Source organism: Fringilla coelebs (assembly GCF_963513975.1).
Source record: "Fringilla coelebs genome assembly, chromosome: 21".
Taxonomy (NCBI): domain Eukaryota; kingdom Metazoa; phylum Chordata; class Aves; order Passeriformes; family Fringillidae; genus Fringilla; species Fringilla coelebs.
Window position 1 is genome coordinate 3,398,055 of NC_140047.1, and position 26,132 is coordinate 3,424,186.

Consider the following 26,132-nt stretch of genomic DNA (forward strand, 5'->3'; position numbering starts at 1 on the left):
AGGGTCACCTGGAGCAGGGAAGGGTCCTTAGAGGGACACCTGGAGCAGGGAAGGGCTCTTAGAGGGACACCTGGAGCAGGGAAGGGTCCTTAGAGGGTCACCTGGAGCAGGGAAGGGCTCTTAGAGGGACACCTGGAGCAGGGAAGGGCCCTTAGAGGGTCACCTGGAGCCCCTCCCTGCTCCAGCAGGGCCATCCCAGAGCACAGGGCACAGAATTGAGTCCAGATGGCTCTGGAATATCTCCAGTGAGGGAGACTCCACAGCCTCCTGAGCTGCTTGTTCACCTCACAGGGAAGTTCTTCCTGATGTTCAGGTGGAACTTCCTGGGATCAGTTCCTGCCTGTCCTGCTGTCCCACTGCTGGAGCAGAGCCTGGGTCCTGCTCTGAGCCCTCCCTGCAGGTGTTTTGATGAGGTTCCTCTCAGTTATCTCTTTCAGCCCCAGCTCTCTCAGCCTTATCCTCTCAAGAGAGGTGCTCCAGTCCCCTCAGCATCCCTGTCACCCTTCATGCAGGAGCTCTGAGTATTTCTGGGGTGTTAAACCCGGCTGGAAACTCCCCTAGCGTTGGGGAGGGGCAGCCCAGCGTGGGTCACAGAAAAAAACCAGATTATCCAAAAATAGGGAAGGGTTTTGTGGATGCTCACACTGGGTTTTTAGACAGGGTGGTTCAAGACTGGTCACAGTGACAATGAGAATAAAAACCAGAGATGCCAGCCTGGTTTGGGTTAGAAGGGACCTTAAATCCCATCTCATTCTACCCCTGCCATGGGTAGGGACACCTCCCACTGTCCCAGGCTGCTCCAGCCTGGCCTTGGGCACTGCCAGGGATCCAGGGGCAGCCCCAGCTGCTCTGGGCACCCTGTGCCAGGGCCTGCCCACCCTGCCAGGGAACAATTCCCAATTCCCAATATCCCGACTAAATCTCTCCATGAATGGTCATCATGGAAATTCCAATGTATACCAGACAATTTTTGGAGGATTTTATTTGTTTGTTTTGGGGTTTGTTTTCATTTTTAAGATGGTTTTCTCCAAGAGAAGAAGCAGAGGCTCTGTGGGCTCATTTTGGGGATGATTGTCTCTGCTCCAGGCAGAAACCCATTTTAGTGTGATTTTTGAACAAAGAACTTTGGAGAACTGTCCTGAAAAGCCCTACAAGTTCAACCTCTTAAATTCCAAGCATCCCATACCTCCAAACCCTCCTGAATTTCAGGCTGAGGAGCTGTGGGACTGCATTCCCACCTGGCTGTGCACTGGGGATGACCCAAACCCTCCTACCCCTTTCCTGGGGGATGGCAGAGCTTCCATAGCCTCAGATTTCTACAAATCCCTAATTGAATATTGAGTGCAGGGAATATTTGGTGCCTTAAGGACTTTGCTGGTTGCTTTGGTGTCACAGTGACTGTTGTGGTGTTGTGAGGGTCCCCAGGATGAGGGGAGAGATGAGAATTGACTCCAAGTTCTCAGAAGGCTGATTTATTATGATATGATATATGATATGATATGATATGATATGATATGATATGATATGATATGATATGATATGATGATATACTAAAACTATACTAAAGAAAGAGAAAGGAGACATCAGAAGGCTGGAAAAGAATGAATAATAAAATCCTGTGACTGACTCAGAGAGTCTGACACAACTGGACTGGGATTGGTCATTAATTAAAACAATTCACATGGAACCAATCAAAGATGCACCTGTTGGTGAGCAACCTCCAGACCACAATCCAAGCAATCAGATAATTATTGGTTACATTTCTCTTCTGAGGCTTCTCAGGAGAAAAATCCTGAAGGGATTTTTCATAAAAGATGATGGTGACAGCCAGACTGGACGTGTCCCCTGACTCCTGCCTGGTAACTCTGCAGCACAAACATCTGGGAAGGAGCCCAGCTGGGGCTGAGCCCTCCAGGAATGCTCCTGGAGAGCCCCATTCTGCCCAAGATTTGTGCACAAATCCATTAGATAGAGGCAGAACGAGGGGATTTCAAACAGCTCCTGGAAGTACTTGGCAAAATCCTTTAACTGGGAAAGTGACAGAGTTTAAAAATGGCTTAAAAGTTAATCCATGATGAGGGAACATCACTGCAGAGGAGCAGGGATGGAGAGCAAGAGAGAAATGAAAAATCCCAACGATGTTGTTTCAGGGAAGGTGCTCAGGAATGGACTGAGGAGGCTTTTTGTGAACTGCAGCAGCAGGAGAGGAGCACGGGAAAGGAGCTGCTAAACCCTGCAACTCTACCCAGGCACCTCTAATTCAATTATACCTGTCCCTCTGGGGAGAAGTTTAATTACATTACAAATTAATTTTACTTAAAGAACAGTTGGTAAAAGCCTACGGCTCTGCATTGATTTATTTTTCCCTTGGTCTTTTCTTTTAACTTTTCTGTTTTGAATTGTTCTGATTAGCTTTCTCTGCTTGATGCTCCATATCTCTACAACTGCTTTGGAAAAAGGACTGCAGGAGCTTTGGAGAGAGGCTTGGGATTTCTTTAGCCTTATTGAAAGCACTGATGAGGAATTCTTTGAATTCTTGTGGTATGATTAATAACAGGCCATACTTCATGCCCCTGTAATTATCCTCAAATTCAATCAGAGGTTCTCCTTCTCTCTGTGGAAAGGACTCCAGGGCCAAATAGGATTTCTCTCATGCTACAGATGGACACTGCTCACTGAAGCACAGAACTTGGGTTAAATAAGCTGCAGTTGCCTATAAAAGAATATATTTCATGCATCTATTTCATGATTTTATTATCATCTCTTCATGTTCCTTTCCACCACTGCCAATATTCTGAGAAAGAAGAGATTTCTGTCAGAAACCAACCCTGCAATGGCAGCACTGAGGGCTGGTAGCAGCAAAGATGAATTTTCCACTGAGGCCCCCTCAAAATCCATGCTGGGGACACTGTGGAGGGGCAGAGTGACCAGGGCTGTGCCTTTGGGAAGGGCAGCCCCTGAGTGAAAGTGCAGTGACCCAGTGCTGAAACCTCCTCCCCAGGGTCCCTAAAACCATCCCACAGTCCCTAAAACCCATCCCACAGTGCCAAAAACCCATCCTACAGTCCCTAAAACCCATCCCACAGTCCCTAAAACCCATCCCACAGTCCCTAAAACCCATCTCACAGTCCCTAAAATCATTCCACTGTTCCAAAACCCCATCCCACAGTGCCAAAAACTCCATCCTACAGTCCCAAAACCCCATCCTACAGTCCCTAAAATCCATCCCAGAGTGCCAAAAACCATCTTATAGTCCCTAAAACCATCCCACAGTGACAAAAAACCATCTCACAGTCCCCAAAACCCATCCTACAGTCCCTAAAATCATTCCACTGTTCCAAAAACCCATCCCACAGTCCCTAAACCCATCCCACAGTGCCAAAAACCCATCCCACAGTCCCTAAAATCCATCCCAGGCCTCATGCCCTGCAGCAATGCCTGCAGCTGCTCCCCCAGGATGGGATTTAGGGACTGTAGGATGAGGTTTTGGGACTGTGGGATGGAGTTTTTGGCGCTGTGGGATGGTTTTAGGGACTGTGGGATGGGTTTGGGGGACTGTGGAATGGGTTTTAGGGACTTTAGGATGAGTTTTGGGACTCTGGGATGGGTTTGGGGACTGTGGGATGGTTTTAGGGACTGTGGGATGGGTTTTGGGGGCTGTGGGATGGCTTTAGGGACTGTGGGATGGATTTTAGGGACTGTGGGATGGGTTTAGGGACTGTGGGATGGGTTTAGGGACTGTGGGATGGTTTTAGGGACTGTAGGATGGGTTTAGGGACTGTGGGATGGTTTTAGGGACTGTGGGATGGGTTTTGGGGACTGTAGGATGGTTTTAGGGACTGTGGGATGGGTTTAGGGACTCTAGGATGGGTTTTAGGGACTGTGGGATGGTTTTGGGGACTGTGGGGAGGAGGTTTCAGCACTGGGTCACTGCAGTTTCACTCAGGGGCTGCCCTTCCCAAAACTCTTTTCTTTCTCCAGCACGTCCTGCAGGGATCCCTCTTGGCTCCCTAATCTGTGTAGGTCTGAACCCCAAATCCACAATGTCTCCTTTTGATAAACCCAGTGTTGGAGCACAACATTTGAGCTCAGCACCTGCTTCTGATGCCATTGGACTTGGAGATGGGGCAGAAATGGAATTAATCCATAAATGATTGACAAAAAGGAGCTGGTAACTCCAATTAGGAACCTAATTGAAAGGTGTGGGGTGAAGGGATGCTTGCATGGCCTTTGCCAACCACACAGCTTGGAAATGCAATAAGAATGTTTGTATCAGACCTTTCCTCCTTAAATCACATCACAAAATGCTTTTGAGTAAGGCAAATGAAATTAGGTGAGCTTTGAATACCACGAGGCCCAAACAACAAAATTGCATTTTCAATTATTTAGGCAGGGCCTTCTCAGAAGAAATCATGTGTTGGATGCAGCAGCCTCTCCATGGAGCCAATTCCTTCTGCCTGAGGAGCTCAGGGTCTGAATTCCACCTCCCTCCATCCCAGCCTCACTGGGCTGTGATTTGTAGCATCTGGTACCTGCTGGGACACAGCTCCTGCTGCCAGCTCTGGAATTCATCAGCTGGGAAAGGCCAGGGGTGGCTCCTGCAGAAGCAGCACAAGGAAGTTGGTTTTTAGATGCTCTGAGTTTTAAACATTTCCTGGCTTTAGATATATATATATTTTTTAAAATATATAATCAAATATTTCTTGATTCTCTTTTGCCACTTTCTAGCTTTTTTCTTGGGTGATATTCTGGATTTGCAGGTGTGTTTGCAGGATGTGTCAGCCTGATGGTGACACTTGGCACTTGTGATACCTGGGGTGTGTTCAGCCTCTGCTGGAGCAGTGACTGAACATCAATCCTTGGTCCTTCCTCCTTTTCTGCTCCTTTGGTAATTGTCTTGGCAAAGTGTCATGAGGTTTCTTGGTGCAAATCTGCAGTTAAAAAACACTGCTGAGGATTTTTGTTGTTCTGTGGGAGAATCTGGGTGGCACCTGAGCTGTGACTTGCCCAGGTCAGGCTGGGGCAGAGATAAGGGGATGAGAATCTCCCTGCCAGAGATAAGACACAGGTGAGGGCTGTGCATTGCTTCCTGGAGGATCCACAACCTCTCCCTGTGATTTTATCAGCTGATTTAACAAGGTTTCACAGAATTGGGAACCCTTGGGATAGGGAGCCTGCACCTGGAAGTCGTGCCAGTCAGCATCACCTGCTGGATGTGACACCAGAGTCCCTCTGCAGCTCTCCTGGAGCCCCTTCAGGCCCTGCCAGGGGCTCTGAGCTCTCCCTGGATCCCTCACCTCTCCAGGTGAGCACCCCCAGCTCTCCCAGCCTGGCTCAGAGCAGAGGGGCTCCAACCCTGGAGCAGCTCCAGGTTTGCTCAGGGCTGCCCTGATCACTCTCACAGCTCCTGAAAGGTGCCTGTGCTCAGCTGGGCTGGGCTCTGTCTGCAGCAGCACTGACACAACCAGAGCACACAGCCTCCAGCTGTGCCAAGGGAAATACAGCTTGGATATCAGGAAAAAGCTTTTTACAGAAAGGGTGATAAAGTTCTGGAATGTTCTGCCCAGGGAGGTGGTGGAGTCCCCATCCCTGGGTGTGTTGAACAAAGCCTGGATGTGGCACTGGGTGCCAGGGGTGAGTTGAGCTGTTGGGGCTGGGTTGGACTCGATGATCTTGAAGGTCTCTCCCAACCCAGGGATTCTGTGAATTCTGGGAATTCTGTGACTCGTTCCAGCAGCTCCAGGTCCTCCTGCTGGTCCCAGAGCTGGAGGCAGCTCTGCAGGTGGGGCCTCCCCAGAGCAGATGGAAGGTCAGATGGATTCCCAGCACAGTTATGGATGTCTCCTTACCCTGGGATCCTTGGTGCTGGAGACAGAGTTTCCTACTGAGTCCTTGCACCTCCTGTGAGAAAGGGGAGAAAAGTTCCAGCTTGGTCAGGTGTGAAGAGGCTTCTCCTCAAAAGCTCCAAGCTCAAGGTGAGAGGGAGTTGTGCTGCTCCTGTGCCCTGAGATCCAGAGGGAGGATTTGCTTCTTCCTGGGAAAAAGCTGTAGGTCTCAGATTTTGTCATCTTACTCCTCAGCTGGGAACATGTTGCCCTTGAGAGTCTCCTTTGGTGATCTTGCTGCTGTTTTCAAGGAGAGCAGTCACGTGGGATAATTAATACTCCTGAAATTTCCTCCCCTTTTGCAAGTGTTGGCACAGGTGTCCTTGCAGGCTCCTCACTAAGGTGTTAATAAAGCCTCTCTCATCTCATTATTGCTTCCTGGATTTCAGGGAACTTCATGCCCATGGTGTTCCATGACTGGCTTTCATTTTAAATTTAAAATTTAAAACCCTTTTTTCATTTTGAGTAATTCAAGCTGTGTTTTTCAAGGCATTTCCAAAGACACCCAGAATGGCCCTGGGCCAGCTCTGCTCCCCCCCTATGGATGTGCAAGGCTGGGAATGGAAATCCAAGGCAGAATGGAAATCTCTCCCCACACTCAGCAGAAGCTGCAGATTGCAGGAGATCAGAGGATGGTGGAATCATGGAATCTCCTGAGCTGGAGGGGATCCCCAAGGACCATCCAGTGCCACCCCTGTCCCTGCCCAGACCCCCACCCAGCCCACCCTGGGCATCCCTGGCAGCGCTGTCCAAAGGCTCCTGGAGCTCTGGCAGCCTCGGGGCCGTGCCCATTCCCTGGGCAGCCTGGGCAGTGCCAGCACCCTCTGGGGGAAGAACCTTTCCCTGAGCTCACAGAATTCCCAGAATGACCAGATTGGGAGAGACCTCCAAGATTATTGAGTCCAACCCAGCCCCAACAGCTCAACTCACCCCTGGCACCCAGTGCCACATCCAGGCTTTGTTCAACACACCCAGGGATGGGGACTCCACCACCTCCCCAGAGGCCATTCCAGAACTTTATCACCCTTTCAGTGATAAACTTTTTCCTGATATCCAACCTGAATTTCCCTTGGCACATCTTGGGGCTGTGTGCTCTCATTCTCCAGCCTTTCCCTGGCTCCTGTCCCTATCCCAGAGCAGAGATTGGAGCCGCCCCAGTGTACAAAGCACCTGGAATCCAGGCTCATCCTGCTGAAATTTTCCTTGTATCTCTTGTCCCTCTTCTGTCTTTGTGCACCTCTGCATAAAGTTTGGCACCATCTCCTTTTTATCATTCCTGGAATCATAAAATTGAAATTACAGGAGACTTTCTTGTAGCATCTGTTCTGCTGCAGCCTCTGAGAACCTCCTGTGCTGCACTAAACAAGGTGATTAATCCCCACCTTTTGAGGTTTGATTCTTTCCCTCATCTTTTCTCCAGAGAGAGAGCTTTGCCTTCTGCTGTTTTGTTTTTCTTGGTAGTGTAGGTGGTTTCTGCCTTTTTTTGGTTTTTGTTTTGTTTTAACATTTCACTCTTGCTGCTGCTTATTGGCCTCCAGATCCAAACTTAAAATGCCAAAGGCAGTGTTTGCTGTAGCTTCAAGTTCTCAAAACTTGATGTGGAAATTGAAGCCTCCAGCTCTGTTCCTTCTGCCCTTTGTTTCATCATAGGTGATAAAGTTTCCCATCAAAAGCTTCCCAGCCTGTGATATGTGAAGGAAAAGGAAACAGAAGGGGCTCTTCCATAATTACAGGGCTATAAAGGCATAATAAAAATAAATGTGGTAACAGGAGACACAACACCTCTGAATATGAGCCCTCAGAGTCAGCACTTCTGTTGGGTAGAAAGGTATTTTTATCATCAGGGGATGGTACAGAAACTTACACCCCACACCCAAAAGTTTCCATCTCTTGCAAGTACAGAAGTCCCCAAAACATCTCTGCAATTAAATCTGACCTTTAAAAATATTAGATCCAGGGCTTTCCTTTGAAATTCCTTTCTAGAGACAATGAGGATATGATTTAATGCTCCTTCTCCCACCCAAGGGTGGAGGTGAGCACTGCCTTCACACAGCTCATGGACACACAGACAGAATTGTGCCAAACTCTGCCTGGCCCCTCTTTGCCATTGCACAGGGATTTCCTTCTGCCAGCAGCCCCTTGATGCTGTGCAAAAAGGAACAAAAAGTTCCCAAGGGCTCATGGATTAATTTAATCTCTTCTCCTGTTCCCAGATTTCGCAGAGTTTGTTTTCCTGGGGCTGTTCCTCACTGAGATGTCTCTGAAGATGTATGGGCTGGGGCCAAGGAATTACTTCCACTCTTCATTCAACTGCTTTGACTTTGGGGTGAGTAGCATCCAGCAGGGTGGATAAATCATGGGATGGTTTGGGGTGGAAGGGACCTTAAAATCATCTGATTCCCACCCTCTGTCATGGGCAGGGACACCTCCCACTGTCCCAGGTTGCCCCAACCCATCCAGCCTGGCCTTGGGCACTTCCAGGGATCCAGGGGCAGCCACAGCTGCTCTGGGAATTCCATTCCAACCCCTCCCCACCTTCCCAGGGAAGAATTCCTTCCCAATATCCCCTCCATGTCCTCAAAAGCCCTCCCTGTGACGAGCAGGTGTCTCTCCTGTCATTCAGGTGCTGGGTGTTTGAGCATGAGTGTGGAAATCCACGGGAAGTGCTCCTGGGGGGAGCAGTCCCTGTATAAATTAGCAGTGAAATGCATTAAGCTTCCCTCGTTATCCTCCTTTTGGAAGGGAAGTGACAGCCGAGGGATTTAATTTCCTCCAGCCCCGGGCTGTTGGCAGCATCAGCACCCCGGAGTGCTCTGATTGCCGGCAGATTCTGTCCCTCCCATTCCAACGAGCTGATTGAAAGACAAAAAAAAAAAATAAATAAACCCTGCACATCTTCCTGCTCGTGTCACCCACTGAGCAGCCTCCACCTGAGTCACACGGGCAGAGCTTTGCAGACATCACCAGGAGCAGCAGAGTGAACACCCGATGAGGTGACAGCAGGGCAATAATTCAAATTCTTTCAGTGCAGAAGTCCAGGCTCAAACTGCAGCTCTGGTGTGAATAGCGGGGCTGGGCTTGGCTCCACCTGACAGAGAGCCTGGCATGTGGATGTTAATTTATTCATTAAAAGCTATTAGCTGTAATCTGTGCTCAGAGGAGAACTCCCCTCTCTTATCTGCGGAGGGTTGAGCAGGACTCAGGCTGTAACAACCCAGATATGGAGCTCTGGATCCAGCCACGGGCACAGGGAGAGGGGCTCAGGTCGCTGCACTCCTCACCCAGCCCTGCTCGGACATTCAGGCTGCTGTTTCTGGCTTTTATCTGCCAAAATGCTGGGAGTGACTCTTCCTCCATGAAGCCAAATTCCTCTGCTCCCACAAGGGAGGAGGAGCTGCTGTCACCTTCAGCGAGTGACCCTCCTAAATCCAAGGCTCTGTGTTGAGCCAGTTTATTCTCTTTGTGGCCGTGGCAGGAGCAAAGCTCAGAGTAAACAAAATTTGAGATTCAATCACCCAGCTGTGTCCAGCAGCCCGAGGCTGTCCCAGATGTGGGGCTCTGGTTTTGGGGTGTCCTGGCAACACATAATCACAGAATGATTCTATGCAGGTGCCTTTATTGAAGAGCTCTGGGTGTCAGGGGTACAGACCCAAATCTGACTCCAGCATGGGTTCAGGATTGGGAAAAATGCCAGTCACTTGTTTTTAACATTTTAAAAGTTTAACAGTAATAAAATGGTTATAAAAATAGTAATATAATTAGAGTAATTATAATTTGGACAATTTGGATTAGGACAATAGGAGACAATAGAAACAAAAAGTTAGGGGCAGTCCAGGTACCTCTTTCTGGGCAACATAAGCCTGAAAAAGGACCCACGTTAACAGAGGATTAACCCTTAAAAGCAACAGCCTGTTGTATATTCATACACCTCATATGCATAAATTCCATTCAAGCACAGGATTCTGTCTGGGCAGTGTCAGCTTCTTCCTCTGAATCCTGACGGCTCTTCAGGGCTGAGAGGCAGGAAGAAGTTTGTTTCTTCTGATAAGGGAGCAATAAATTCTCTTTCTCTGAAAGATTGAGGTGTGCTGTGGCTGCTATCTCAGTGTGAGTCCTTTCTTTAAAAAAAGTATCTTACATAGCATAGTTTCTATTTTAACATTATGCTATACCCTAAAACTATATTTAACACACTACTTAAATCAATACAGCATAACTTCCTAACATAAGACATAGAATCCTCATTTTAACATTTGCAAAAAGCCAATCATAAAATAGGCCTTTTCCACAGGATGAACACATTTTTATACCCTTCTCATTATATAACCACATATTAATTATTAAACATATATTGTTCTATTGTATACATTGACCTCATCCAAGCATGGATTTTGTAATTTCCATCAAACCCCCCCAACATCATTTCTCAGGACTCTTGTTATGATTAAGCAATAATTATATTCAGTTACCAAACAATTATCACATTTAACAATCATGTCATTTATCATAGCCATTAAATGATTATACAGGTGCAGTTTTGCATGATCCAAACTGTGTAAAGCCTAACATTTTCCAAGGGCCTACCAGGCCCGACCTTTCTTTCCAACCCCCCCTGAATATCCCATGATTTTAAAAACATTTTATCCCTATACTGTCAGGGTGGCTCGGAGGGTTGGGATGATCTGTGGTATTTTTGGGGTCCCCTGTTGTTGGGAGGAAATGATGAATCTGACTCCATGTTCTCAGAAGGCTAATTTATTATTTTATGTTCTATATTATATTAAAGAATACTCTACTAAAACTATACTAAAGAATAGAGAAAAGATCCAGACAGAAGACTTAAGATACTAATGAAAACTCCTGACTCCTTCCAGAGCCTCAACACCACCTAACCGTGATTGGTCATTAAGTAAAAACAATTCACATGTTGGAGAAACAATCTCCAACCACATTCCAAAGCAGCAAAACACAGGAGAAGCAAATGAGATAATATTGTTTTCCTTTTTCCCCTGAGGCTTCTCAGCTTCCCAGGAGCAAAATCCTGGGCAAAGAAGATTTTTCAGAAAATATGACAGTGACAGGATGGGTTGTCTTGCACAGCACAAGGGACAGTGCCCAGTGTCCATAAATTGTCCTTCAGGGGTGTCACTGATGCCTTGTGCAGGCTGCCCTAGAACAGAGACTAGACAGAGCTAAAGAATGAAATAGGGATTTATTAAAAGCCTCACTGGATCCACCATGGGCAGCACAGGGGCTGATGCCCTGCACTGGGTGGGCTCTGAGCTGCCCCCCGGGCTGGCTGCCAATTTCCTTGGATCCCCAAATCCAGGCTGCTTCCTCCACAACGAGAGCTTGTCAGGGACAGGTGATTTAGGGGCTTGCACAAGGCAAAAGCTGCACTTAGGAGGAGTCTGGGCTTTGTGGCAGGGAGCTCTGCCGAGGGTTTCCCAGGAGGGAAAGCTGTTGATCTGTTGCTAATTCTTCCTCCTTCAGAGAATCCATAGGGATCCTCCTTCTGTCTGTGTTTTTCCCTCCCTCACCCACCTTCCAGCCCCCAGAACGAGTTCAGCACTGGAACATCACAGAGCTCTGTACCCAGTTTTGTCTGACAAACCATCGAGATGGCAGCGTGGAGCTCAAAGGGTGAAACAACAAACCAGAGCAACATCTGCCTGGGGAGCAGCAGTCCAGTGGGAACCAGGCTCCCAGGAGGGGCTGCTGAGGAAAATTAATTATCAGTGCCATGTACAGGGGCTGAGGAAAGGTTTTTGCTGATTCATGAGTGCCTGGGTTTGAAAAGACAGGTGTCTGCTAAGGAAGGCAGGAGCCTCCCCTGAAATGGAAAATGAAAAACATAATTGTTTACATTTTACTCCAGTTTATTATGATGTTGAAACTAAGGGGCTCTCAGGCAAAGATATGGGAATAGGAATAACAGTTCTTTACTAGGGAAATTAAAATGCAAATGTAATAGTACAAACAAACAAAAACCCCTGCCAGAGTCAGAGCAGTCCCTGTCCCCTGTGTGTCAGGGTGGGGGCACAGCCCCATCCCATGGGGGCTCAGCCCTCCTGCAGTGCCAGCTGTGGCTCTGCTGCAGCAGGATCCTGCACAAGGGGGGAGTTTTCCTCTGCAGCTCCAGGGCTGCTGGAGATGGGCCTGCTCTCCCTCTGGGAATGCAGGGCAGGAGAAAGCTGCTCCTCTGGGAATGCAGTGGGCAAAGGCTGCTGTGCTGTTCCAGGGCAGATTGTATCCAGGTAGGAATGCTTGGCTCCTGCCCTGGGCACAGCATCTCCCCATGGGATGATGGAATTTGATCAGCCCTGCAGGGACACTCAGTGGCCATGGACAGCAGAGATCTGCTGGAGGGAGGATTGGCTGTGGGGGAGAGAAAGAAAACTGCCCAGTGAACAGAGAGAACTGCCCCAGCTCTGACAGGTGGGGATAGAACACACACCCAGCTACACCTGAGACAATGAGGGATCCCAGTGGTGGGAGAGAAGTTTTAGTTCCTTCTTCTTCAGATTGGCAGACACTGGAATTATCATCTGTTGTGGATTTCCCTTTCCCTCTGTATTTTCTGGAAGCTCAGGGCGCAGTGGGTGTTGCAGGATGCTCAAGCAGTGATGGAATTTTCAGAGACATCCACATTTTTGTCATGAAAGGGCGGGAAAAGGAACTGTTGGCATTTGCAGTTGAGCCAGCATTTAAAAGTTCTAATTAAAAATTAGTGTCCTTCAAAAAAAGATGTTTTAAGATAGTTTGATTGCTAGAGAAGGAAGCAGCAAGCTCCTCTCAGTGTGTAAATCACAGTGTTCTCCTCCTGGTATGGAGAAAGCTGGGGTGAGGTTTTCCAGTTCTCCTGGCTAATTAAGAATTCTCCTGAACTTTTTGTAACAAAGGGGTTCCCAGTGCTGCTGCCCCCATCAATCCTCCCTCCCACAGCACAAACCAGCTGGGCTCTGGTGAGAACCAGTTCTGAACTGGTGTTTAAGGTGTGCTCTGCCCAGCGGGGGCCCACGGGCAGTGGGAGCTCAGAAATGTTGGGTTAATGTGAATTACACCAGCAATTGGCAGGGAAATGCCTGTTTGATCCTATTAACTCTGCAGAAACCTGTGTGGGTTTAATTGTCCTTCCCAGCTGTGCTGAGCCCATCACTGTTTGTCCTTTTCCTAATGGAGGATTTTTGAGAAGATTTTTTTCCCTTGCTTGAGGTGAATTCTCTGCCATCCTTAAACCAACCAGAAAAACAAAATTTGAAAGGGCCACCTTGATTTGGGACAATTTTTTCAGCGCCCCCAGGCTGAGGGCCAGGCAGATGTCTGTGCCAAAGGCTTTGCAGGATCTCATAATAATTATTGCTTCAATTACTCTCCTAAAGACTCTCAGCTGCCAGAAGTTTCTGGTAGATGTTACCAAGAGCTGCTGTTCTTCTGTAGATGAGGAGTTTTAGTCCTTCTGATGGGAAGGGGAGGATGGGGCAGTGTCCTCCTGCACCTCTGCAGGTTGTGTGGGGTGGGAAAAGGAATGACAGTGGGCTGACAGGAGAATGTCCTTTTTTGCTTTGGTTTTAAGCTTGCTTAAAGCAGAAGTCTCAGGTTATGACTTGTATTTTGTGGTAAAAACCCCAAGATTTATTTTCTTTCTAAGTCACATCAACTGCTGGCATTTGCAGTTGAGCCAGCATTTAAATAATGTAATTAAAAATCACAGTGTCCTTCAAAAAAAAAAGGGATTTTAAGGTAGTTTGATTGCTAGAGAAGAAAGCAACAAGCTCCTCGGTGTATAAATCACAGGGTGTTCTCCTCCTGGTATGGAGAAAGCTGAGGTGAGGTTTTCCCATTCTCCTGGCTAATTTAGGGTTCTCCTGAACAGCCTGAATTCTGGTTTCTGAGCACCCCAGGGAGCTGGGTTCCTTGTTGGAACCCAGGACATTCCTCTGGCTGCCCTGGAGGACTCGAGACCCTGGCAAAGGGTTCAGAGACCTTGGCACAGAGTCAAAACCACCTGTGCCTTTGATTTTAGCCCATGGAAACAATCACCAACTTTGTGTGAAGAGTTACAAGCCACAAGGGTTTGAATAGAATGACAGTGAATTTGTTACAGGGTGAAAAAGTAGAATTTTGGGGATTTAGAATGGGGGTTCAAGAGGCAAGTGGGGGAATCTGGGTTGTCTCCTGTTCTTCTTCTCCTACTTCTTGTCCTCCATCTTCTGCTGTGATGGTGACACTGCTGGATTGGTTTAGATTAGAGACAGACTGTCTGACATGGGTGATGGGTATAGGAAAATTATTGTAAATAAAGCACACACAGTTCTTAGTATAAAAAGCCAACACCACCCCAAGGGCAGGGGCTGTGCCACAACCCAACCTGCTGGACAGACCTCAGCAGGTCAGAAAGAGAATGTCATAGATAAGAGAAAATAAACAACCTTGGAAACCAGAACCGACGAATCTCAACTTCTTCTGTTGTGGGGCTGGGAAAAAAGAGACTTTCTTATACCTGGGGAGGCATTTCAAACACAGAAAGCCGAGATGCCCTCTCTGAGGTGGTCTCTCCCTGCAGGTGATCGTGGGCAGTATCTTTGAGGTGATTTGGGCTGCAGTGAAGCCGGGAACCTCCTTTGGCATCAGCGTCCTGCGCGCCCTGCGGCTGCTGAGGATCTTCAAAGTCACCAAGTAAGTGCAGCTCCCTTGGCACTCACAGCAGGCTCTGAGCACCCCAGGAGACCCCTCACCCCAGGGACAGAAGGAGTGCTTTCCACATTTATCAACAATAATTAAATCACTGAAAAGTGATTTAATTATTGTTGATAAATAAAAGTGATTTAATTAAGTGATTTGTGCCAGGGGCAGCTGGCACAAAATCCCTGCCTGCCCCAACCTCCCAGGTCAGCGCTGGGTGGAGGGGACAGGAGCAGATTGAATCTGCAGATGCAGAATTCCCCTTTCCTTGGCTGGGCAGTTGGAAATTTTAGGAATTCCTGAGCCTGGATTTACACCCACAATGGATTTTAAGAGCCCTTTTTCTCCTCCAGGTTTATCTGCCCGTGGTTCCTCAGTGGGCTGACAGCAGAATGTCCTTCTTTGCTTTATCTTCAGGCTTGTTTAAAACAAAAATATTATGTTATCACTTGTATTTTGTGGCAAAAACCCCAAGTTTTATTTTCTTTCTAAGTCCCATCAACTTCCCACTGTCTGATGACAATTCCTTAAGGGGGAATGACAGTGGGCTGACAGGAGAATGTCCTTTTTTGCTTTGGTTTTAAGCTTGTTTAAAGCAGAAATCTCACATTATCACTCTTATTTTGTGGTGAAAAGTTGTTTTTTTCTTTCTGAGTCCAATCAACTTAGAATGTCCTTCTTTGCTTTATCTTTAGGCTTGCTTAAAACAAAAAATATTGTGTTAACACTTGTATTTTGTGGTAAAAACGCCAAGTTTTATTTTCTTTTTAAGTCCCATCAACTTTCTACTGATCTGATGACAATTCCTTAAGTATCCAGGCTCTGGAAAAGCAGCTTCCCTGGGGATTGCTGGGTGCTAATCCTGGGGCTGAGCTGCCGTGCTGACACAAATCTGAAATGTGTTCCTGCTGCCTGGGCTGGGAATGTTGGAGTTTCTCAGCCTGGAGGCTCTGAGGTGGGATTTTCACTCAGGTTTCCACAGCTTTTCTGGTGTTTTTGTGCTTCTGCCTTGAGTTAATGTGTGCTGGCTTCAGCAAACAGCTCCTGTGCCATCTCCAAACCCATCCAGAGCTGTTTCTGCAGGAGTGCTGTGGAAATTGATGACAAGTTTAGGTGCTCCTGCTGTTGTTTTCCACCTTGTTTTTCACACCATTACCTCTCCAGTGCTCCCTTGCTTCCATCACTCCCTGAATTCTTTGTAGCTTGAAGTAACAGGAGCAGGGACAGCCCCTCCCTCCAAAAATACCCCAACCACCTTAAATAGGTACAGAAAATCTGAGCAAAACACTCATTTGAAGTACCAGGAAAGAGTTTTGTGGCTCTGTGGGGCTGATTTGTACCTGCTAATTGTTTATTGCTAATTATTATTATTCAGATCCCAGGTTTGTGTGTGGTACTGTGTCATTTGGGAAAAACAGGGTCGAAACTTTTAAGTTCTGTAAATGCCCAGCAAAAAAAGCCTGCACCAAAAATGTCACTGTGCTTTACCTTTGCACTGATTTATGTGTGGGAAACTCCTGGGTTTGCAGCAAATTCAGAGCAATTTTCACCAGTTCATTTTACCCAGAGCTGCTGAGATCTGCTCTTGCTGATTGGGTGCAATGCTTTGTAAATATTTTGGATGTTTTTACAAGTTACAATTTTATTTTTGTGGGTTCTGACCACTGATTGCAGTCAGCATGATAAAGGGATGAATCATGGAATTATTGAGGTTGGAAAAAACCTTCAAGGCCGTTGTGTCCAACCAGTCACCCATGTCCCCAAGTGCCACATCTGCAGGGATGGTGACCCCACCGCTGCCTGGGCAGCCTGACCAGGGCTTGACAAACATTTGAATGAAGAAATTTTTCCCAATACCCAACCTAAACCTTTCTGGGACAATTTGAGGCCGTTCCCTCTTGTTATTGCTCATTCCTTGGGAGAAGAGATTAAACTTGACAAACCAAGCTGAGGGCTCTGCCCCTTCTCAGGACAGCAAGGGACACTCTCAAGCCATTGATGCTGAAGTTCCTCTGCCTTAATTAAGTGGATTTTTCACCCCACATGACAGAATTGAGTTCATTGCGTGACCAGAGCCAGGTCCCTGCAGCTCCCAGGGGGAATCCTGCATTATCCCAGTGCCTGAGTGAAAAGACAGGTGTCTGCTAAGGAAGGCAGGAGCTGCCTGTAAAATGGGAAATGCAAACCTCCTCTGTCCAAATTATTATAATTTTGAAATTAAGGGGCTCTCAGGCAAGGATATGGGAGTGGGAATAACAGTTCTGTACTAGGAAAATTAAAAATACAAATGTAATAGTACAAACAAACAGAAACCCCTGCCAGAGTCAGAGCCTGCCCTGTCCCCTGTGTGTCAGGGTGGGGGCACAGCCCCATCCCAGGGGGGCTCAGCCCTCCTGCAGTGCCAGCTGTGGCTCTGCTGCAGCAGGATCCTGCACAAGGGGGGAGTTTTCCTCTGCAGCTCCAGGGCTGCTGGAGATGGGCCTGCTCTCCCTCTGGGAATGCAGGGCAGGAGAAAGCTGCTCCTCTGGGAATGCAGGGGGCAAAGGCTGCTGTGCTGTTCCAGGGCAGATTGTATCCAGGTAGGAATGCTTGGCTCCTGCCCTGGGCACAGCATCTCCCCATGGGATGATGGAATTTGATCAGCCCTGCAGGGACACTCAGTGGCCATGGACTGAAGATAATTAATAATTAATGGCCCATTAACAGAAGCTGTCTCCTGGAGGGAGGACTGGTTGTGGAAGAGATAAAGAAAACTGCCCAATGAACAGAAGATAAGTGCCACACCTCTGACAGATGGCAAATACACACCCCCATTTCCAACCTAAGACGTGGTGATGGGAGCTGGGTGCCCGTTTAGCCCCAAGAGAGTCCCTGTGGTGCACATTTCCCATTGCTCCTCTGGGAATGCAGGGGGCAAAGGCTGCTGTGCTGTTCCAGGGCAGATTGTATCCAGGTAGGAATGCTTGGCTCCTCCCCTGGGTGCAGCATCTCCCCATGGGATGATGGAATTTGATCAGCCCTGCAGGGACACTCAGTGGCCATGGACAGCAGAGATCTCCTGGAGGGAGGATGGGCTGTGGGGGAGTTAAAGAAAATTTCCCAGGAACAGCAGAGAACTGCCCCAGCTCTGACAGATAGGGATTGAACACACAGCCCCAGCTACACCTGAGACACATGGGAAATAAATTCCTGTTAATTTCTCCCCAGAGGCTCTTCCCCACTCATGTTCTCCCCTGGCTGCTCTGATCCAACGCAGGTACTGGAATTCCCTGAGGAATCTGGTGGTCTCCTTGCTGAACTCCATGAAGTCCATCATCAGTTTGCTTTTCCTGCTGTTCCTGTTCATCGTGGTCTTTGCTCTGCTGGGGATGCAGCTCTTTGGAGGGCAGTAAGTTGTTGGTTTTTTTGCTTTGGTGTTTTTTTTTTTTTTTGTTAAAGTCAGGATTAAATGGTGAGACTGTAGTTTTTGTTTGGACTTAGATGTTTATTAGTTTTTATTTAGGTTATAATTTTCAAGTTGTGAGTTCTATGGTATTTTTCTTTAACATACTACAAAATGGAGTTGTATCTCTTTTTTTACAAGGTCTTTTAAGGATAAACTGTCTAATTAAGAAATGACACTTAAATTATTTTTAGTTTTAACTGAAGAACTAACTATTTGTGTTTTGTGATGTGGATTTTTTATTTAATTATGCAATACAACCTAAACTTATTAAGAAGGTGAAGAACATAAAGAAGGCAGACTACCTTCTTTCTTAAAACTTTCATTTTGTTTTATATAATTATATTCTAAAACTTTTAACTAAATTTTTTGCTTTGTGATATTACACACTTTTATTTAAACTACACACGCATAATTGCTGTTTTATTATTTAATTTTAGAAGTTTTTTCTACGGCTTTAGGTCACAGGTAGTGTTCTCTTGGGGGTTAGTGTCTGTAAATACAGAAAATTAAAAAATTTTTAGTAACTAGGGTTCTAACAGTCTGAGGAATCTTTGTTTTGCTTAGAAGGGTTCACATCCCTGATTTCAGGGCTGGGGATAGGGAAATAGTTCCTGTTCTGGTGTTTTCCCTGGAGCTGGATTCTTTCCCAAGGGAGAATGTCCCCAGTTCAAAGCTCTCCTATCATCTCACTGTGCCCAGGACACCCAGAGCTGAAACAGGACTGGGGGCAGCACTTTCTGTCCTGCTTCCTTCCCTGGTAACCAGAGTGCCATTGTATTTATCCACTATAAAATATAATATCTAATATAAAATATAATGGCTCTCTGGAATATTTTCCTGCTGGAAACCACAGTTTGGTTGGATCTGATTATTCTCATTAGAAATGCCAGCAATGGTGAATTTTGCAGTAAGAACCATCACAGTGTTACCACTTAGCTCCAGCCTCACTTCTGAACTGAAATAATGAAATGGTTTTGTTTGGTCTTTTATTTTCCCAGTCAATACCTATTTTATCTTTAAAATGGTAAAAAGAAATTATCTGCTTAAAGAGTCATCTCAATTTGGGCTTTTACACATGAGGATGAAAACTTCTTGGAATGGCTCATCCTGCAAAATCATTGGAGATTTTGATTGTTCATTTTAATTGGGGATGAAAATGAATTTCAAAGCATCGGAATTTTCTCTGGGAATGAAATTGAGTTTTTGCTGATGGTTCTGTTAAGCACCTTCTGAGATGTTCCCCACCGAGCTTGCCTGGGGTGTTACAGCCAGGTGGAACAAATGTTGCTCCCTGACTTGCTTTATGGGGTGTCAGAGGGTGTTCCAGGCTGCCTGGAGCTGCCTGCCCCTCCCCACTCTGGTTTTTATTTCTCCCTTCTATCCAGGTTCAATTTCCAAGATGAAACTCCAACCACGAATTTCGATACCTTCCCTGCTGCCATCCTCACAGTTTTCCAGGTAAAGCCATTCCTTGTCCTGGGGCTGTGCTAGAATTGAAATTCCTGCGTGTTTCTTCCTGCCTGGGGAGGGCAAACAAGCCCCCAAAAACCTGTGGAATTTAGGAAAAGGGGGAGTCCTTTCTTCTCATGTGTTTTACTTTGCTGACCGATGCATGCATCACTAAAAATCAAATTAAAAGCCAATGCTGTGGTTTTAAGGAAAAGTAGAACAAAAGATTTCTTGCTAGGGGGGAAAAGGTTGATAAAGCAGATATTTCTGTGAATTAAAATCTGTGTGTGCCCAGGCTGTGCCACATCTGGGTGTGCCCTTTGCGTTCTCCAGCCCCTGCCCACAGACCTGCAGCTCTGGCAGATGCAATGCTTGGATTTAAAGCTGAATTTTGCAGCTGTTTCCTACCTGTCTTTTAAAAAACCAATAAATTAGAATGGTTTTAAATGATTTAAAACAATTTAAAAAGAATGTTTTCAGGTATTTCCCATCCCAGGAGAGCTGGGGCTGCTCCAGCTGCAGGTGACCCTCACAGGTCCAGCATTTGCAGCCTTGTCCTGCACAGTGTGGGCTCCCCCTGATCCAGAATTCCCCAGATCTCAGCAAGGCCTGGCTGGTGTATTTCAGTGTCACGACCCCAAAAGGAGATAAAAAGGAAGGGAAGGGGGGTGATGACAATTTCTGGATTAAGACAGAAAGAGAATCTCAAGGGAAGCCTGTCCTGAGAGCTCTGCAGGAGCCACTGCCCAGATGTGAGGCAGGTTGTGCTCACCTCACAGGATATTGCCCATCATGGGGGATTAAGATTTGCATGAGATTTTCCTGCTCCTCAAAGGAAGGGCTCAGAGACAGGTATTGCCAGGGAGCAGCTCCGGATATGAGCCATGGGAACTTGGTTTTGCTTTGCTTTGGGACTGGAGCTGCCTGTGGAATACTCAGCTGGAGTATTTCCTGTCAGTCCTGCAGTGTGGGGTGAGGGAAAGCACGTGGGTTTAAGATATTTGTCTGGAATGTCAGGGGTAGGAGCTGAACCCGGCAAAAGCCATCAGCCCTGGATTAACTGTGGTCTCCCCGAGGCTCTTTGATACCCCTTCCTCCCCTTTCATCCCACTCCTTCCCTAAACTGCCAATTCCAGCTCAGTGTTTCTTCACTCTGGGCTTGGGATCCCTTTCCAAACTTTTATTTTATAACTTCAGCCAGAATCAGTCAGAGACAGAATTCGATGTGCTGAATAAATGAAGTTAGATACACCCTGCCCCCCCTGTACCTTTGGAGATTCTCTGTGTAAGAAGCTTCTCAAACAAACCCTTCTTCCCTCTGCTTTAGCCCATTTCTATCCCAGCAGCCCTGGCTGGGTCATGGTCCTGTCCCTGGACACCCAGGATGGGTTTTGTCCACCTGGCAGCTGGCTGAGCTCAGCCTAAACTCCCTCAGAGGAGCATCAACCTTCAGCTCCAGCTCCTGAGGAAGTCCCTGTGAGCTGAATGCCCAGCTGTGAATATTCCAAATTCACACAGAAAAAACATCCCTGAGCACAGAGCCTCTGGAAAGCAGAGTTCTCTGTTAGATACCTGTGCCCTTGCTCCCAATCCCTCACTGCCTGTGCCTCTCCCTCTGCAGTGCTGTCCTTCCCTCTCCTCAGCAAAAATTCCTTGCAGCATCCCTAAAGAGACCTGAGAAGGAATTCATTAACTGCTTGAGGACAGAGCCAGCAGATCCTGGATCCTTCAGGCTGCTCCCTAATTACTTAAGTAATTCCTGCAGCTGGTGGGTGACAGTGGGAAGGACACCAGCTCCTCCTTCCAGAGCCTCAGGGAGCATCCTCAGCTTCTCCAGGCAGGCTGCTCAGTTTAGATTATTAATCTCTCTGCAAAAGCCCCATAAAACATCTCTTTTTTTTTTAAACTTGATCTTTTTGTTCCACTCTTCCACTCCTAAATCATCCAAAAGATGGATTTTGAACCCAGACCCTGCTGGACTTTGTCATACCTGCAAATCCTGGTCTTCTGCTTGGAAACAGAAAAGTTCCCAATGGTTGCCCTTTCCATGAATATTTGTGTGATCAGAAATCACTTTATGGCTATTCCCAGAAAGCAGGAGCAGCTGTGAATTCATGGAAATTCTGTGAATGCACATTTGTGGACAATACTCTGCATAATTGAGTGGGAGATTTGAAAGCCCAAAGCCCTGCTTCATATTCTGTGGTGCAAATCCAGAGTAGCTGCAGCAGTGTTGGGTCTGAATCCTGATTTTGGAATTATTTGAGGCTGAATTGTACATTTGGGAGAGGAGTTGGTGGCTGCACTGGGTGTCCTTGTGTCTAGACTTGCTCTTGCCCAGTGCTGTCATCAGCACCATCCCTGCAGCCAGAAATTTCCTCTCTCTCAGCAGCTGCCAGCCAGGCTGGAGTTTGCAGGCTGGAGTTTGCAGGCTGGAATTTGCAGCCATTCCAAGCATCCTGTGTGCACATGGAACTCCATTACTAGAGCATACATATGGCTTGGGGCTTTTTATCTTCTGTTTGTTTGTTTGTTTGTTTGTTGGGTTTTTTTGGGGGGGGAAGGAGTTCTGGTTTTTTGTGGGTTTTTTTTTTTTGGTCTTTTTTTTTGTTTTGGTTTTTGTTTTTTGTGGTTTTGGTTTTATTTTCTTTTTCACCCATTAAACCCAAAGACAACTTTCTGTTTAGGAGTTGGATCTTCACATCCCAGTGTTTTAATGCAGTAAAAGTGGTCGTTGTTTGGCTCTGCCAGGGCAGCAGAGGATGTGCTGATTTGCCCAGAATTCCAGATTTTGGTGAGGAAAGGAACACCAGGCAATTCAGACAGTTGCAAAATCAGCATTTAGCGTGGCAAGGCTTGCTGGAGTCTTGCACACTGATTAGTTTTCCTATTATTCCTGTATTGTTAATTGGCCCTGGGTCAATAATCAGAGGTGCAGCTCTGTGCTTGTGCCTGCCCAAGGACAAGGAGGATCAGAGTCCCCTTCAGGCTGTCCCCTGCACTGTCCTGGCTCACACACAGAGGTTGTTTAGGGATTTTTTGGGGCTTTGTGGCCCTCTGGGTCAAACCTGGGGAAACTGAGGAGGAACCCGTGGTGCGCAGCCCCTGCAGTGGTGCCCGGAGTGATGCCCAGGCAATTCCAGCTGCAGGAAGGCTCTGCCAGCCCCGAGGGGCAGAGGAGGGGTGGCAGGAGGTGACAGAGCTGGGGACAGCGAGTGAGGGCTGGGGGAGCTGGGCAAACCCAGCCCTGGCTGCAGGAAGGGCACGAGAGGGGCTGGCACTGGCAGAGCTCCCAGTGAGGGCACTGCTCCGGGAGCTCAGGGCTTTCCTGGGGCTGGGGGAAGTGCCCTGGTGGAACCTGGGGTCTGTGCATGGCTCAGAGAGGGAGAGGGGCAGAAGGAAGTGTCAGAATGTCAAATGTGGATTTTGTTTCCTCTGCCTGTGTGAGAGCCCCTGGTCAAGGTGGGCAGGTGACCCAGAGGGGCAGGGCAGGGTCACCCAGTCCCACCCAGCCCACCCTGGGCATCCCTGGCAGCGCTGTCCAAAGGCTCCTGGAGCTCTGGCAGCCTCGGGGCCGTGCCCATTCCCTGGGCAGCCTGGGCAGTGCCAGCACCCTCTGGGGGAAGAACCTTTCCCTGAGCTCAGCCTGAGCTGCCCTGGCCCAGCCCCAGCCGTGCCCTGGCTCCTGTCCCTGTCCCAGAGCAGAGATGGGAGCTGCCCCTCGGGAGGAGCTGCAGCCCCGGGGAGCTCTGCCCTCACTCTGCTCCAGCTGAACAACCCCAGAGCCCTGGGCTGCTCCTCACGGGCCCCTCCAGACCCTTCCCCATCCCTGTGCCCCTCCTTTGGACACTCTCTCACACCTTTAGATCTTTTTCTGATATTGAGTCACCCAAAACTCCCCAGCACTGGGGGTGAGGCTGCCCCAGCCCAGAGCAGAGCTGGACAATCCCTCCCTCCCCCAGCTGGTGATGCTGTGCCTGGTGTCCCCCATGGGCTCCTCATTTCCCAGGGACATTCCCTGGTGGCTTTGGCCTGGCTCCCCCAAAGCTGCCTTTCACAGAATTCACAGAATCCCTGGGTTGGGAGAGACCTTCAAGATCATCGAGTTCAACCCAGCCCCAACAGCTCAACTCACCCCTGGCACCCAGTGCCACATACAGGGATGGGGACTCCACCACCTCCCTGGGCAGCCATTGCAGAACTTTAGCACCCTTTATATGAAAATCTTTTTCCTGATATCCAGCCTGAATTTCCCTTGGCACAGCTGGAGGCTGTGTGCTCTGGTTGTGTCAGTGCTGCTGCAGACAGAGCCCAGCCCCAGCTGAGCACAGGCACCTTTCAGGAGCTGTGAGAGTGATGAGGGCAGCCCTGAGTCTCCTTTGCTCCAGGCTGGGCACCCCCAGCTCCCTCAGGGGTTCCTCTCAGGGTTTGTGTTCCCAGCCCCTCTCCAGCCTCGCTGCCCCCTCTGGACGTGCTCAGGTGTCTCAAAGTCCTTCCCAAACCAAGGGCCCAGAGCTGGGCACAGCACTCCAGGTGTGCCCTCCCCAGTGCCAGTGTCTGGCTGTGGGTCATGGCAGAGCCCCCTGCCTGTGGTGCCACCTTGCAGGAGCTGTGGAGTGCTGAGGTGCCCCTTTCCTGTGAGTGACCCTGTGTCCCTCCTGCTCTGTGCAGATCCTGACGGGCGAGGACTGGAACGCTGTGATGTACCACGGGATAGAGTCGCAGGGCGGCGTCCATTCCGGAATGTTCTCCTCCATCTACTTCATCGTGCTCACCCTCTTTGGGAACTGTATCCTTCCATCCTTGGTGCCACAGTCCTGCCCACTGTCCCCATCCTCTGGGGCGAGCGGGGTGGGGATGGTTCCTTTCCAGATCCCAAAAGTGCAAAAGACAAACAGCAGGGTGTCAGAGTCGACGGGAGACAAGCACATCCGATGGTGATCAACAAGTCTCATCTTTATTTAGGCAATAAGCAAACTTTTCTAAGCATAGGAATAAGGTTCATACATATTGCAAAAGTAGAGCTCATAATAGGTCTGCAGGTGGAGGTCAGCTCCACCTCTACTATCACATACTCAGGATGCTTGTGGTTTTCTGCTCTGGCTAGACCCTGTTTTCTCTATCCTGTTGTTATATAACTTCTTGCTCAAGGAGACAGTGTCCTTGCCCACGACCCTATTGCTTTACTGGCTGCAACTTATCATGTCCCCTCTCTTCTAACCAGGCATCCACAAAACTCTCCACAGCAGGGGACTGTCAGTTTAATCACAACAAATGCACCTCTGTTGAGGGCCAGCAGCAAATGTGATAGAGGGATCAGAAAAGGAAATCAAGGACAGAAAGACAAAGAGGGAAGGGGAATATAGCTGCCAACGAGACAGAATCCTCATGGCCCAGCCGCACGGATTCACCGCTGCCCGTGGGTTCACCCAAGTCCTCTCAAAAGTTCCATTTCTGCAGTCTCAGTCCAAAGGAGTGGCACCTGGCCAGAGGGTGGGGAAGGGTCCTGGGCCGTGGTGTGAGACCCCTCGGTCTGTGAGGCAGGGTCAGCGCCCAGGACAAGGCAGTGCTTGGCAGAGCTCGGGGCAGTGCATGGAAGGAGCAGCCAGCATCTGTCAGAACCTGCTCTGAGCAGGGCTCTGTGAAAGCACAGCGAGCACACCTGCAAACAATCCCTGGGGATAACATCCAGAAAACATCCACCCCAGCCAGGCCAGAGCTCCTGTCAGGGTCTCCAGGGCCCTTGTGGTGATCCTGAGGCCAATGAAGGAAACTGCAGACATCTCTTACACCCACACTGCTGGAAATCCCCATTTTGCCCTCAGTTCTCACAGCCTCATCCTTTAAAAGCCAAATTATTGCTGTGGCTTTGCTCCTGACAGCACTGAAGGTGAGTTGTCCAACTTGGTGTTGCTTTTCTTACAGCAACATCAGAATTTTTCATTTCATTTAAAGGAATTTCATTTTAATTGTTGTGTTTTGCCTTGGAAATGTTCTATTAAGAGTTAATTCAGATTGTGGGAGAAATAATTGAGGGTAGGTTAGAGCAGGACCTTGAATATCTTCACAAACTGTTTGTTTTTAGCCTGGGGAGGATTGAGGTGGGTTTGGTGGAGGTGAGTAGTGGATGGTGGACATGAGCTCCATTCTCTTGGTGCCTTTGTCTAGGGCACCTTAACCAGCTCTGCTGTCCCAAATGCTCAGAATTATCTCATCTCCACATTTAATTTACTTCTGGATCTTGGGTTTCAGGTTCTGGCAGTGTTCAGTGCTCCAAGCCTTGGCACATGAAGTGTCTGTTTTGTTCTTCTGAGAGATGGAAATCTCCCAAGGGTAACGAGAAACTGGGAGCTGTCATCCCCCCTGTGTGCCAGGGTGTCTGCTGGGGAAGGGATGGTGTGTCCTGAGGTCCAGGGAGGCAGGGACAGAGTGATGGGATTTGGGGAGGGAGGCTGTATTTTATATGCATTTTATATTTTATGCACAAGCAGCTGGGTGTGAGGAGGAGAGCCAGAGGGGCTGTGGTGGCCCTGTCCCTGTGCCAGTGATGGCCAGTGCTCTGTGACAGTGCCAGCACCAGGCAGACACAGCATCACTGGTGAGAGGACACAGCCCTGAGCTGCACCAGGAGAGGTTTAGGCTGGACCTTAGGGAGAAGTTCTTCCCAG

The 26,132-nt window shown here is 48.2% G+C and overlaps 1 protein-coding gene across 1 annotated transcript in view; it reads left to right on the top strand.

Annotated features, from left to right (window-relative positions):
• CACNA1B (calcium voltage-gated channel subunit alpha1 B) overlaps window positions 1–26,132 on the top strand; it is a gene marked incomplete at its 5' end in the record, with an annotated part of 303,988 nt that overhangs the window by 177,603 nt on the left and 100,253 nt on the right. Inside the window, 5 exons of the mRNA XM_084219396.1 lie at window positions 8,099–8,211; window positions 14,452–14,564; window positions 17,827–17,958; window positions 19,401–19,473; window positions 24,136–24,253. Coding sequence (XP_084075522.1) covers window positions 8,099–8,211; window positions 14,452–14,564; window positions 17,827–17,958; window positions 19,401–19,473; window positions 24,136–24,253 — 549 coding nt within the window. The remainder of the gene's footprint in view (window positions 1–8,098; window positions 8,212–14,451; window positions 14,565–17,826; window positions 17,959–19,400; window positions 19,474–24,135; window positions 24,254–26,132) is intronic.